At 39.4% G+C, this 14,155-nt stretch overlaps 1 protein-coding gene across 5 annotated transcripts; it reads right to left on the reverse strand.

Moving 5' to 3' along the window:
- Positions 1-1,318: 1,318 nt before the first annotated feature.
- NUDT12 (nudix hydrolase 12) lies at positions 1,319-11,383 on the reverse strand. 5 transcript variants are annotated; one of them, XM_054053990.1, is made up of 8 exons: positions 11,207-11,248; positions 10,776-10,912; positions 10,167-10,380; positions 7,639-8,234; positions 6,579-6,746; positions 4,653-4,766; positions 2,668-2,867; positions 1,319-1,457 (listed from the first exon to the last, which is right to left on the reverse strand). In XM_054053990.1, the coding sequence occupies exons 3-8, from the start codon at positions 10,370-10,372 to the stop codon at positions 1,347-1,349; spliced, it is 1,395 nt and encodes a 464-aa protein (XP_053909965.1). In that variant the 5' UTR covers positions 10,373-10,380; positions 10,776-10,912; positions 11,207-11,248; the 3' UTR covers positions 1,319-1,346. The 5 variants fall into 5 exon arrangements, with proteins under 5 accessions (XP_053909965.1, XP_053909969.1, XP_009558185.1 ...); XM_054053994.1 differs by lacking the exons at positions 10,776-10,912; positions 11,207-11,248 and adding an exon at positions 11,251-11,383; XM_009559890.2 differs by lacking the exon at positions 10,776-10,912 and having other exon boundaries at positions 11,207-11,301.
- Positions 11,384-14,155: the final 2,772 nt, after the last annotated feature.

The following is a 14,155-nucleotide window of genomic DNA, read 5'->3' on the forward strand; positions in this document are numbered from 1 at the left end:
AATAATTTTATTGATACTAGTTTGCAAGGAATCTTGAAACAAATCTAATGTCACTAATTGATTTAGAAAATATTCAAATTACTCTGAATAAAAAAATTGCCATATGATATTAAGTTAATATTTAATTATAATATTATAATTTTATTAATTTAATATTTAATTATAATATTATAATTTTATTTCCTCCTGGTCATTTACATTTCCTTAATCATAGATTACTGAATCACCACATAACAACTTTAATAATAAATCAATATACTGCTATAACCTGCTATTTTGAAAGAATATTACATTATCATTTTTCTCAATAACACAAGAAATTAAGAAACAAATCTGAACTGCAGCATTAAATACACATAACAAAGTATTTTAATTCATATATTGTTTTCCTAGTCTTAAGAGCTGGGGTTCATGCCTTTCTTTCAACTGTGAAATTCCTATTTGCAGTAACAATCTTAGTGTCTCCATTTCCATAAAAGAACTTTGTACATATTTTGAGATATCACCTCTTGTGTAATTAATCTGCTTTTCACCTCCGTTACTCTACTGTTCCATTTCTAATTATCAGAGAATAAAAGAACTTACTCCTAGGGTAAATAAATACATTATTATTTTATAAAAATCTCTATAATTTATTCATTTTGGGATGGTTCTCCAATACTTTTGTCATAAACAGAGTATCATGTTATACTTTTAAATTCAGGCTGACATACAATTAGTAAGTGTGGGACAAATGAGACTGGAGGAGTAAACACTCCACTTAGAAGGCTATTAGTGTAAAAGATATGAAGTACTCCATAGTCACCATTTAAGTATGCTATGAGCTTTAACACAATCATTTTTTATAAGACTTTAAGCATTGAATGTTGATTTTTCTGCCAGGCAGAATTTAAAGAATGGAAATAGGAAAAAAAAAAAAAAGAGAAAGTAACAATTAAGACAAAATGGAAGGATGTAAATACAGAGATCATACAGCAGGTAACTCCAGGCCTCTTTGTAATGCTGTGATTTGTTCTAGTGGAGGACAGAAAAGACCAAACCAAACATTAAAAGCATAATAGCAAAAGGCATAACAATTTGATTCTGTAATGGAAAGGTAGCCCGTGCAAAACAAGGTACCAATTTTACCTATTTGTTGCTTGCTGGCTTAGAATAATCACGGGATTGTTGTTCAGTTCATATCTGAACAGATAAGAAAACACCTACAAAGGTTTCCGCAGTTTAGCTCAGGAACCAAAGGAAAGGCTCGAAAATTCATGTGGTTGAACATTTACTAAATAAACAATTCTTTTTAATTTCTACCTAAAATATCACTCACTAGAAGAAGTAATTAAAGAAATAAATCATTAAAGATTAGCATTCATTCCAATCCAATGTTTTATCAACTGGTGTGCAATAGCTTGACTTGGTGGTACAAAGAAAGAACGTTGATTTCCTTTAATAAGAACTTCCATGACCTGCAATAAAGAGATTTTTTTCTTTAGAAGATAATATTATAAACTATATGGAATCTAATGTTGTATTAATGCAGGAATTATCTTACTATGATGGTCCTTCAGTCTATTATAACTATAGCTATCAAAGAGCCACTATGAGATTCCTTAAAACAGATGCAGAGAATAAAAACTGCAGAGAATAAACCCTATATGATTCTGTGTGAATTCCAACATTTTTGAGCGCAGACATGCCCCAAAGGATACCTTCTTTGGAACACAACTATAGAGATTGACTTTTAATACAGTATTTAAGGTTTTTGTGAAACCTCCATATGGTAAGGACCACCAGATGGTGCTCTACGCTATTCCATAAATTAAGAAGTTTTTTCTACATGTAGTTCCAAAGGAAATGTCCTATGTTGGATTTATGAAGTTGTTGCAAGTAACATAGAAGTAAACTTCCAAAGTTTACTCTCTAAAGTACGTTTATTCCCAACTTTACGCCAATTTGCAAACGAGTAGCTGTATTCAGAACTGATGTTCACTCAGTAAAATAATGGTCTCAGTGTTGCCAGGAACACACTGAGATTGTAGGTGACTAATTTCACCTTCAGACTGACTTATAGAATTAACTGATAACTGCTAGGCAGAAGTACAGTGTTATTAAAAGTATAGCTTATAAGTAGGCTGTGGACAAACCTGTGAAAACTATGTTGTGTAAGCAACCTTTCTTTTTCCCACCCATGAACTTTACAGCCCTTTCTGTGAAAGTCTTTTTTACCTCTCTTTCATTTGACTACTTAGTAAAGCTAAGTGTATAATTTCCTATTAATGCATAGTAAACTGCATTCAATACCAGAATAGTAAGAAAGTACTCCACACAAACAGATGTTTAAACTAATGAGTTTCCAAAATTTTTACTTAAACCTACCCTTCCCACCAAATCTGGTAGTATGCTTGTTTGGAGAAACTTAAGATGATGAATGCTATTAAACACTACTTCTGCCAAAATAAAGAGCACAGGCTTGCTAAGGAAGTCGGCTAAAATAACAGTAACTTCGGTATCTCCCAAAAGGAAAAAGTAAAGAGCTAATTGGCAAAAATGTCATAAAATGGGCTTGCATGTGAATCAAATAACGATGACTAAAAAAAAAGCAAGTATCTATTGTATGCCAGAGCCAATACAGTCATAGGCTAATCAATACAGGAAGGAAATTAAACTGAACTTTACCTGTTCTCTAGTGAACCAACGGGCATCCTCTATTTCATTCTTGTCAACTTTAATTTCTGTAGACACTGCAACAGCTAAGCAGCCAATCATTAGAGAGGAGGGCATTGGCCAGGGTTGACAAGACACATACTGAACACGGCCAACTTTGACTCCAGCCTCTTCTTCTACTTCTCTTCGAACAGCATCTTCTATTGTTTCACCTAATCAAAAAGGGCAAAGAAAAAGCAGTTCATGAAAATACTCCAAGCAACAATTACATTGTGTGCTTCAAACTGACTTAAAAGATTTGAAACTGCATCAGAAAATTATCTATAGAGATCTAGTTCACAGATCAGGGCACAGACACTACAGGCAAAATGGACCTTTCAAAATAAAGTAAGATATTTTCTCCATCATAATGTTTATTTCCTGAAGTGATAATTTACATCAAGAATTAAGTAGGAAATATATTGCTCCTTTAATTAATTTTGAAATGCTGATCTGTTCATTTATTAAAAGCATTATGTTAACTTCTAGATTTTCAGTGTGATTGTAACAACATGTAATACGACTTGAAAATCAGTATTTACACGACAATAGAATCACAGAATCATAGAATCACCAGGTTGGAAAGGACCCACTGGATCATCGAGTCCAACCATTCCTAACACTCCCTTAAACCATGTCCCTAAGCACTTCATCAACCCGTTCCTTAAACACCTCCAGGGAAGGTGACTTGACCACCTCCCTGGGCAGCCTGTTCCAGTGCCCGATTACTCTTTCTGCGAAGAATTTTTTTCATCTGATATCCAGCCTGAACCTCCCCTGGCAGAGCTTCAGACCATTCCCCTTGTCCTGTTCTCAGTCACTTAGGAGAAGAGGCCAGCTCCCTCCTCTCCACAACCTCCTTTCAGGTAGTTGTAGAGAGTAATAAGGTCTCCCCTCAGCCTCCTCTTCTGCAGGCTAAACAACCCCAGCTCTCTCAGCCGCTCCTCATAAGACTTGTTCTCTAGCCCCCTCACCAGCTTCGTTGCTCTTCTCTGGACATGTTCCAGAGCCTCAACATCCTTCTTGTGGTGAGGGGCATAGAACTCAACACAGTACTTCAAGATGCAGTCTCACCAGTGCCAAGTACAGAGGGAGAACCACCTTCCTGGACCTGCTGGTCACACCGTTTCTGATACAAGCTAAGATGCCATTGGCCTTCTTGGCCACCTGGGCACACTGCTGGCTCATGTTCAGTCGGCTGTCAACCATTACCCCCAGGTCCTTCTCTTCTGTACAGCTCTACAGCCACTTTTCCCCCAGTCTGTAGCACTGCATAGGGTTGTTGTGCCCCGAGTGCAGGACCCGGCATTTGGCCTTGTTGAACCTCATGCCATTGGCCTCAGCCCAGCGGTCCAGCCTGTTAAGATCCCTTTGCAGGGCCTCCCTACCCTCCAGCAGTTCCACACTTCCACCCAGCTTAGTATCATCTGCAAACTTGCTAAGGGTGCACTCAATGCCTTCATCCAGGTCATTGATAAAGTTATTGAACAGGACTGGACCCAGCACTGAGCCCTGAGGAACCCCACTTGTAACTGGCCTCCAGCTGGAGTTAACTCCATTTACCACCACTCTCTGGGTTAATCAATAACCTGTAAGCATACATATAACTTTATGTCAACTTTAAGTTATGCTCTAACTCTTATTTTTGCCATGCTAAAATCCTTTGCTAAGTATTGCCAAAGAAATTGGTGATACTAACATGTGTTTTAAATTTTTATTTTTCACTTCAATATGTTATTTAAGAGGGTATGATGAGAAAGCTACTTTTAGATTATATTTGCTTAAGTTGCTTTTTGCTTCTTTTATAAATCAGCTGCTGGAAAGTAATGAACAGGCACATTTATTGTAACAACTTATCTAACAAAGCCACTTATTTGACATAACAAATATTTTATTTTCGATGTGAACTATTGATATGTGAGAAAAACTATTCATTAAGGGATAATGAAATCACTCACCAGGTTCTACAAATCCAGCAAGACAGGTAAACATTCCTGCGGGAGACCTCTTGTGCCTACCTAAAAGGCAGTGGTTCCCATCCGGATGGATAACTTGCATTATAACAACAGGATCTACAAAGGACATTAAAGCAATATATTTCAACATTGGCGAGGGGGAGAGGGGTCTTAAGAGCAGTAATAAACTTCAGCCTATTTGATAGTAATACATGTACATATAATTCAGATACCTTTAAGTGATTGAAATTAGAATTGTGTAGATGTCCAGAGCAAGTTGTTATTTTATTTCACTTGTTTTTTTTTTCCTGCAAGACATTTTGCTTTGTTTTGCAACATACGTACTTTCTAGAAGTTTACTAACCAAGGCTTGAAATGCAGTACATAAAATACCTGCAACCAAAGCACATAATCTGTTGAATGCCAGCAATACTAACCTAGCTATGCATTCAGTAGATAGCAAAAATTTCTGCAGCAAAAACTATTTACTGTAACCTCCTCCACACACATATCTCAAGAAGATCCTTTTGACTGAAACACAGTTACAATGTAAATACCGACTAAACTATCCACTTTTTACTTTGTTGACTGTTTGCTATCAATCTCTCATCTAATGTTGTGCTTCATCCACTTTCTCATTTCTGGTCATTTTATGTATTTGTTTTTTCTTATGTATCTTTTCTTTTTTGCTTAATACTTCTTTTCTAGGGGCATTACTCTTTGTCACACCTTTCTCCACACTGTTCATCTATGACCTTTTTCCCTTCTTTATTGTTATCTAGCTCTTGAATATCCCAATATTTTGGTTTTATATTTTTATATCTACCTCTGTCTTTATATATTTTTTCTCTTGCTCTTGTTTTTCATGGGATATTTTTGTCCAAAACATCAGTATTTTCTCTGTATGAAAAGACTTGATTCAGGAACTCCTATAATCAGTAATTTCAAAGGTTGCTGTCCGGCTCAAAGTTATCTGCCATGTGGCATAGTGTAGAATATTTACTGTTGCTACCTGTAAACTTTCTTCAGAGGAAGGCACAGTTAGAAAATCCTGGTTCATCAATCTTTCCTATATAATCCCATTTCTCCTCTAAGTTTGTTTTGATAGAGATTGTAAAGAAACAGCCACTAGTATTTTAGCAAATTTCACTATAGTCCATAAGACAGAAGAATATGGCAGCAGTGCTACGATTACTACAAATATATCTAGAGTATAAGAGAGAACATGAAATTCAGAAATGCAATACACATGCAACAACCAGAGCTACAAATGCAAAGAAAGGGCAGGGTAGGGAAAGGAAAGGTGATCAAAGAGCCACCAAATTATCCAGAAAATGGCAAAGTTTTTATCTGTCTTTGTTTTCCCATTAATAACATAGTACACTTCCATTGCGACACACAAACAAAAGCGATAAAAGACTGTCTATACAAGCTTATACACTGAGTAGAAATAGGCCTGGTCGTTTGTGACTGACAATGAATAATGAAAGCCAATGGAGATGCTAATGCAGTCAAAGTGTCACTATAGGAAAATGTGCACTGTATCAGAAATTTGATACAGAGCTATTTCAAGCTCAGAGGGATTGAAGAATGTCAGAAAACAATATGCGGGGGGGGGGGGAAAGTAAAATGTGACATTTTCTATTGTTAATATCTTACTTACATTATTGGATCTTCTAATTGATATTACTCCATTGCAATAAATATTGGCATAGACACAGTAATTCTTTGGTACAGACTACTTTAAGAAAGAGAAGCCTGAACTATTTGATTTTAAATAGAGCTGAGACAAACGTATTCTGGGGAGGGACAAGTATGTAAGACCTGGGGCTGAAGCAAGCAGCTGAAATAACTAAAAAGAAATTGATTTACATGTATAACAGTACAAACAGGCCACTTTTGACCAAGTTTATTCTACAATATTCTCACCAACTCTTGGATATGATGTGTTGTGAACACCTTGGAGACTGGGACAATCCTCTTTTAAGCAAGTTTTCTTGTAACCCCCTTCTTCAGTCTTGGTTGTGCTCCCACATGTTGGGCAGAATCGGTAGCGACTGTGCCATGCTAGAACAGATCTAGCCTGGGCTACTATTCCTTTAAAAGAATTCATTGAAAATACAACAAATCAAATACTAATTCATGAAAACTTTTAATAGTATAGAAAAAGGAAGCAGTAAAGTTTGACACAAAAATCAGAGTAAGACTATGGCTGAATGATAAGGTCCTACAAGATTAGTTAACGATACAAGTTATTCAGATCTTTTCCTTTGTAGCACAGTACATGGAATAGAACACATCACTATGTAGCTACAGACTAATTTGTATTCAGAAATAAATTAATCTGAATGAATATACCCTGCTTCTCTGTAAAGTTACTTTGTCTATGAAAAATGCCAGAATTATATACCACACCCTTTCCAGAGGACCAGTTTATAGCTACTACAGGTATTGACATAATAATTGTTCCATTCAAACTTCAGGTGCACGTCAAGTTTCCTCTTCATCCTTCTGTAAACGCAAAATTATTATAACAGCAGTTGTTAACAACATTTCCATAAAAACAATAATTCACTTGAACATCCTGTCTTTCCAACACTCAAACATACCATTTCCTTCTTAGATGAGTATCCAACACACTCTTCTTCAAGACTTAAAATCATTTCTTGTAATGAGATTTTTTTTCTCTGTTTTATACTAATGCACATGCACTAATATTTAAATAGTACCCTTCATAAAGCCATGATGATCAATAGATTTTACAGTCTAATACTTGTTATTGCAGATGCTGGCACTTGTAACCACACATGTTCTTACACACAAAATCCTTCACAAAATCCGACAGGCTTTTAAAATTAAAATATTTCTAAAGCCACTGAAAATACCTGATTCCTTTGCAAGAGTTTGTCCTTGCGTTATATATCAGTGAATCCCAAAGCCTGTCTTTCTGATTACACATTTGATAACTGGTGGATTTTAAGCAACTTACCAGCTTCTTTTTCAGGAAGCTGCAGTAGGGCTGGCATTGGTGGATGAAGGAAGTAACAGTCTTTATGCCTCTGTTTAAATTTTTCAGCAGAAGCAGAATCTATGCGAAAAGCAAACCAAGCAACTAACCCATCCTCTTCATCTTTTTGTAAAACTCTTCCAGTGCAAGTATCCAGCAGGTTCATGTGAGACTGAAGTTCAACTCCAAGAAAAATCAAGGTGCCTTCTTCACATTGGTTCATGTACTGATCCACATCCTTGTGGTACAGCCTACAAAGCTTTACTTCATTCTGCTGGGAGCTCTCAATTCCCCCACCTAAAGTAACCAAAGGACTTAGATCTGAGAAGAGGATGTATATGGTAGTTGGATGGCTTTGTTTCTTGCTTAGCCACTTGACATCTGTTCTTTTATCAGTCCTTCTGTCCAGAAGTGTCAATCCAAAATAATTTCCATATTCTTTCACTTCATTTGACAGAAAATTAGGCCTCTGCCCACTCTTTGCATTAGCCAACAAATCAGCTATGTGCTTGTACCCCCAAAATGTAGCAATGTCCAATGCTGTCTGCCTTGATTTATTAACAATGGATTTGTCACACCTAGAGAAACAGGAAAGTGAAATGGTTACCAGGGTCAATATGTTTGGGAAGAATCCCAATGCTATATCATTCTTATTTACAGCATAGACATCTGATACTACTAAGATGCAAGAACTTTTAGACATTCTTTGCATACTGGGGCACTCTTCAGGCTAAATACTTTGTATTACAGCACTGAAAACTAAACTTCAAATTCTTTTCTTTCTGCCAGATCCCACATTTTTGTTGATCTAATCCAGATATCATTTACTAAGGTTCATGCAGTTCTACAATAGCAATGAATTAATCAAAATCCCACACAATGCATCTTGCAAAAGGAAAAAAAAAAGGTTCAAGATCATTTAGAGATAGAATTTGCTATAGCCAGCCTACAGGTCTCTTCTGAATAACTTGTAGTAAAAAAAAAAGGGAGTTCAACTAGCATTTCTTTTTAGATGCTATTGAAAGTGGCATCAAAACACAAGAAAATATCATTGAATAAAAATCAAGAATACAGCTTCTGTTAGTGAGAGAAGTAGCATCCTTACAACTGTGGTGCTGGTCCCTGTATGGATCTCTTTGTTACCAAAATGTCTGCAAAATGACACAGATGAGGAAACATTGCCTCATGATATATACTTCAATATCAACAGAAAAATGCAAAATATATGAAATGGACTGGGGTTAACTCAGAGGTCAGATACAATGCACTTGTTATTTTTGTCAATTTTAACTCAAGTGGCTAGAGTAAAACAGAAATTTCACTGTAAACTATATATTATACAATAGATGTGTGGCCAGACTCAGCAGTTTTTAAAACCAGAAAACATCAGTATATTCACGTTGCTGATACACAGGTAACTGCACCATAGGCAAGACTGTTTTGTCTTAAGATTTTATATTAGCCTTAATAATTTCTGAGGGAGTTGGGAGTATATTGTAGAAAAGCATTCAAAACTTAATTTACATTAAGGTCCATGCTGAGCCCCCACAGAGGGACAGCATCTGGGTAGGAGTGAAAGAAAAAAAAAAGGCTGAGATTATCACTGGAGGCTGTGGAATGCTGTGCTTGAGATTACTCATAACCACAGAATGAACTAAACTTGCTTGGTTCTGTAATTAGGGGTGCAGTAAGGAATAAGTTGGTCTTGATCAATGTAGAGTTCAATCGAACTGCAATACCTGACTCTCACCCTCGATTTTGAACCCTTTTCTATTTGAAATTTTCAGATCCTGACTTTTTTCAGGCTTCAGAATAACTTTCTTTGGGGTCTCAAGAGAAGTTTGAAGCACTTTTTGCTCCTCTGAGTGTCTTGAAAAAATACAACAGTTGAAGACAGACAATACATATATATATATATGATAGCAAGTTTTTGACAGGCAATGAACATGCTTGGTGTCATACTGACCGAAGGAAATAACATGACTGCTCAAGCAGAAAGAAGAAAGCAAATTGTCTAAAAAATGAGAGACAAAATTAATTAATAAGTAACTTTTCCAAAGGTGTGCCTGTCATGTCCTACTTAATAGCCACTGTCAGTAAACATTCTGCACTATAAGGTAGATGCAAGCGGATTGCAAATAAAGTTTAGAGTAAAAGTACAGTGGAACAATAAATTAATACCAAATTTATACTCAGTACAGTGGTTGGAACAGGATACAAACTTTGTTCTATTCTGTTGGTTTCTGGGAGAAGTTACGATATATTCTTGAAGATAAAAGTAATAATTTTAGAGATGCTTATAACTTACAAGAGTTTCTTATCATATATATAACACATGATGCAATAGCCAAATTCAGTTATAAACAGACAGAGAATATACCTTCCTGCATTTTAACCCTGAACATTTTTCTACTATCTGCTAGGTAAATTTACTTTTCTGAAATCAAGTTGAGATAGGCAGAAAAGAATTCAGATTAGAGCTCTTCCATAGGATCTACTAAACCGCTTACCCTTTTGCAAGAAGAAGCTGCACAACCTGAAGGTGTCCATTTCTGGCACCATACATTAGAGCTGTCCAGCCGTTATCTGCTGTTGAATTGACAAGTGAAGGGGAATGACTGAGCAATGCTTTCAATTTGGCTGCATCTCCAATAGCAGCAAAATGATGCAGCTGAGTAATCATGTCCTGATGGAGGTTCTTTTCAAAGTCTGTCATTGTGTTACCTAAGTTAAAAAAAGAAACAAAAAAGACTGAAAACATATCCACCATTAGTAAAATGATTTAAGTAAAAGAATTATGTTTAATACCATGCAGACATCCAACCTTACTATCAAAAGTATGGATGCAACAGTCAAAGACTCAGAATCAGTATGACACTGCTATTTCCAACCAAATCCTAGTGCCTCGTATCTCCAAATACAGTTAAATTTTATGCAATAATCGACTAGTTTTAAAGAAGGTCAATAAGAGAAAGATTTTGCCATAAAAAAGGAAGCTCATTTCAGCATGAAAAATACATTCTGCTTTCCAGATTGAATGCACAGACACACACAAGACAGAATAGCGCAAAACTCTCTAAGAAATTAGTCTTGGATGCTTTGGAAACAGTGACACTCACAAGAGGGCAAGTCCACTTGCAGGCTCAAGGACTCATCTAAGCTCACTTCAGTAACTGCTTTTGTGCCTCCACCCAGCACCCGCGCAGAACAGCGGAAGCTTATATTCCGCGGTGAAGTGCTGCCCGCTCCATGGTCCCTTCACAGAAACAGACACAGACACAGACAGACAGACACACAGTCACACTCAGATACAGATACACACACAGAGACGTACAGACAGACGATATAGACACAGATACAGAGACTGCAGACTGAGTCTGCAGACTGAGACTGCAGACTGAATCCCACAGACTCAGACCCACAGACAGACCCAGAGCCAGACCCAGACCCACAGACAGACCCAGAGCCAGACCCAGACCCACAGACAGACCCAGAGCCAGACCCAGACCCACAGACAGTTCCAAAGTCAGATTCAGACCCGCAGACAGACCCAGAGTCACACCCACTCCTCCCGGGGCCCAAGCTCAGGACGACCTTGCCGCTGGTTCCGCCGCGCGGCCCCGCCCCAACTGGGTGTGCGCAGGCGCAGCCCGGCCTCTCTCTGAAAGGGGTGCCGCGGGGGGTGCCTTGTGGCGGGGCGGTTGTACGCGCTTCTGCGTCGCGCCCGAGAGAGGGGGAGGAGGAGCGGGGTGAGAGACCCCCTCGGGGCGATGGGCGCGGGCGGCGAGGTGCGAAGGTGGTGGGCGGTGTCCGAGCGCTGCCGCCGGCCCATCCAAGTCTCTGGGCGGCTTGAAGACTAAAGGTCGTCTTTCTGGCCGGACGCGCTGTGGTCACAGAGAGCAACGGAACTGTTGTTCAGTTTTGCCCCACTGGGCTATGGGAAAGCAAAAAGCAATAGAATATGCAAGCGCTTGTGAGAAAAGTTTAGTACGTGAGATGTCCTGGAAGGCGAGAGTGAGCTGAGGGAAGCTGAGGGAAGAAATGATTTGTTATGAGTTGCTAACCTATGATGTGTTTGAATATTATGTATAATTTTTTGTGAGTTTAGAACTAAAATACAGGATTAGCTTGAATAGTAACTTTTAGCTAGCCTGTGCCTGGATACTTGTGCTTAAGTGAGGAATTTTAACAAGGCTGCAATTAGAAAGAATGGGAAAGAATGTGACTATCTAATTAAGCCAGATAACAAGGACTAGTGAAGTGATAACAGAAAGAAGAACCAGCTAGGACCATATGCAGCCTTGAAGAGGTGCCCAGGGAGTCTAAGAGAGAGTTGAAAAGTTCAGCTGTGAGGAAGATTTGTGTCCTTCATCCCTGAAGAAGACTCCCAGAGAGCAGAGAGTGTACGCCAAGGGGACAAAACTTACGTAAATAAGTTCAGGGAACTGATTACAATAGACACCCCTGTTCCAGGAAAAGTGATGAATATCTGTGCTTTGACAGTACATAGCCTTTGTGAATTGATCTGGAAGTTGCATGCATATTAGGTGGAGTGATTCCCTGCATGCCTGACGTCCCATTAAAGGATATGTTACTTAATAATCAAATTGGCATTGATTATTGAGTCTGGCTTTTCATGGCATCAGAGCAAGGAGGTTGGGATGATTATACAAGCCAGAAGATACTTATATAAGCATGTGCTGAGTCTAAGAAAAGCTTAGGGAATTCAGAGCTATACCAGTCCTAGAGAAATGTCAGCAAAACCACTGCCATGGACATCTGGAGACCAGACTTTGCCTGTTCAGGTCACTGGTTGGGAGAGTCCCTTAGGAAGCAGTCCTGAGGAGCGAAGAGGCCCAGGAGCCGGCTGCCCCCAAGTGCTGTAAAACCTGTCCGGGAAGATGACCGCCGTAGCTGAACAGGGAGATTTTGCTGGGACTCAGGAAAAAAAAGGAAGGGTTATAACCTTTGGAAGAAAGGAAACTCAAAAGGAGTACAGAGATCTCTATGTCATACAGGGAGAAAATTGGAAAGGCAGAAGCCCAGCTCAAAGTCAACCTGGCCACTATTGTAAAAGGTAACAGAAAATGTTTTTACAAATACAGTAAGGAAAAGAGAGCCAGGAAGAATCTCCATCTTTTATTGGATACAGGGGGAGGGAGGAGAATATTGCCATTGAGGTTGAGGAAAAGGCTTAAGTGGTTAGTGGCTCAGTCTTTATGGGCCACTTATCTCCAGGGTGTTCAGCCCCCTGAGCTGGAAGACAAGGATGAAGAGCAGAGTAAACCTCTAATAATCCAGGAGGAAGCAGTCAGCAACCTGCTATGCCACCGGGACACTCAGGAGTCTATGGGGCCGGATGGGATCCACCTGAGAGTATTGAGAGGGTGAAGGAGCTTGCCAAGCCACTCTCCATCACTTATCAGCAGTCCTGGTTAACAGGGCAAGTTGCAGACCACTGAAGGCTTGGCAGTGTGATGTCTGTCTACAAGAAGGCTGGAAGGAGCATCCAGGGATCTACTGGGCTGTCTGACTGACCGCAGTACCAGGAGAGATTGTGGAGCAGTTCATCTTGGATGCACTCACCAGGCATATGCAGGACAACCAAGGAATAAGGCCCAGCTGACATGGGTTCATGAAAGGAAGGTCCTGCTTGACCAGCCTGATATCCTTCTGTAACCAGGTAACTCATGCCTAGTAGATGAGGAAAAGGCTGTGGATGTTATCTGCCTCTACTTCAGTAAAGCCCTTGGTGCCATTTCCCATGGCAATCTTCCAGAGAAGCTGGTGGCCTGTGGCTTTAGACAGATGTCTAAAGGATAAAAAAAGGCTTTAGACGGGTGTCTTGGTGGGTAAAAAAAATGGCTGGATAGGTGAGCCCAGAGAGTGGTGAACAGAGCTAAATCCATTTGGTGTCAAGTCACAAGTGGTGTTCCCCAGGCCTCACTGCTGGGGCCAGTTCTGTTTAATATCTCTACCAGTGATCTGCATGAAGGCATTACGTACTCCCTCAGTAAGTTTGCAGATGGTACCAGATTAGGCAGAAGTGTCAATCAGCTCAAGGGTAGGAAGGTTTTGCAGAGGGATGTGAGCAGGCTGGGTCGGTGGGTCTAGGTAAATTGCATGAGATTCAGCAAGGCCAAGTGCTGAGTCCTGCAGTTGGGTTACAACAACCCCATGCAACATTACAGGCTCGGGGAAGAAGGGTTGGAAATCTACCACATGGAAAAGGACGTGGGAGTGCTGGTTGACAGCTACCTGGCCATGAGCCAGCAGTGTGCCCAGGTAGCCAAGAAGGCCCACAGTATCCTGGCTTTTGTTAGGAATGGTGAGGCTGGCAGGACTGGGGAAGTGATCGTGCCTCTGTACTCAGTGCTGGTGAGGCTGCACGTCAAGTACTGTGTTCAGTTTTGTGCCTCTCATTGCAAGAATGACTTAGAGGTGCTAAAGCGTGTCTAGAGAAGGGCAACAAAGCTGATGAAGGGTCTGGAACACAACT

The sequence above is a fragment of the Cuculus canorus genome, chromosome Z (assembly GCF_017976375.1).
Source record: "Cuculus canorus isolate bCucCan1 chromosome Z, bCucCan1.pri, whole genome shotgun sequence".
In the NCBI taxonomy this organism is placed as follows: Eukaryota; Metazoa; Chordata; class Aves; order Cuculiformes; family Cuculidae; genus Cuculus; species Cuculus canorus.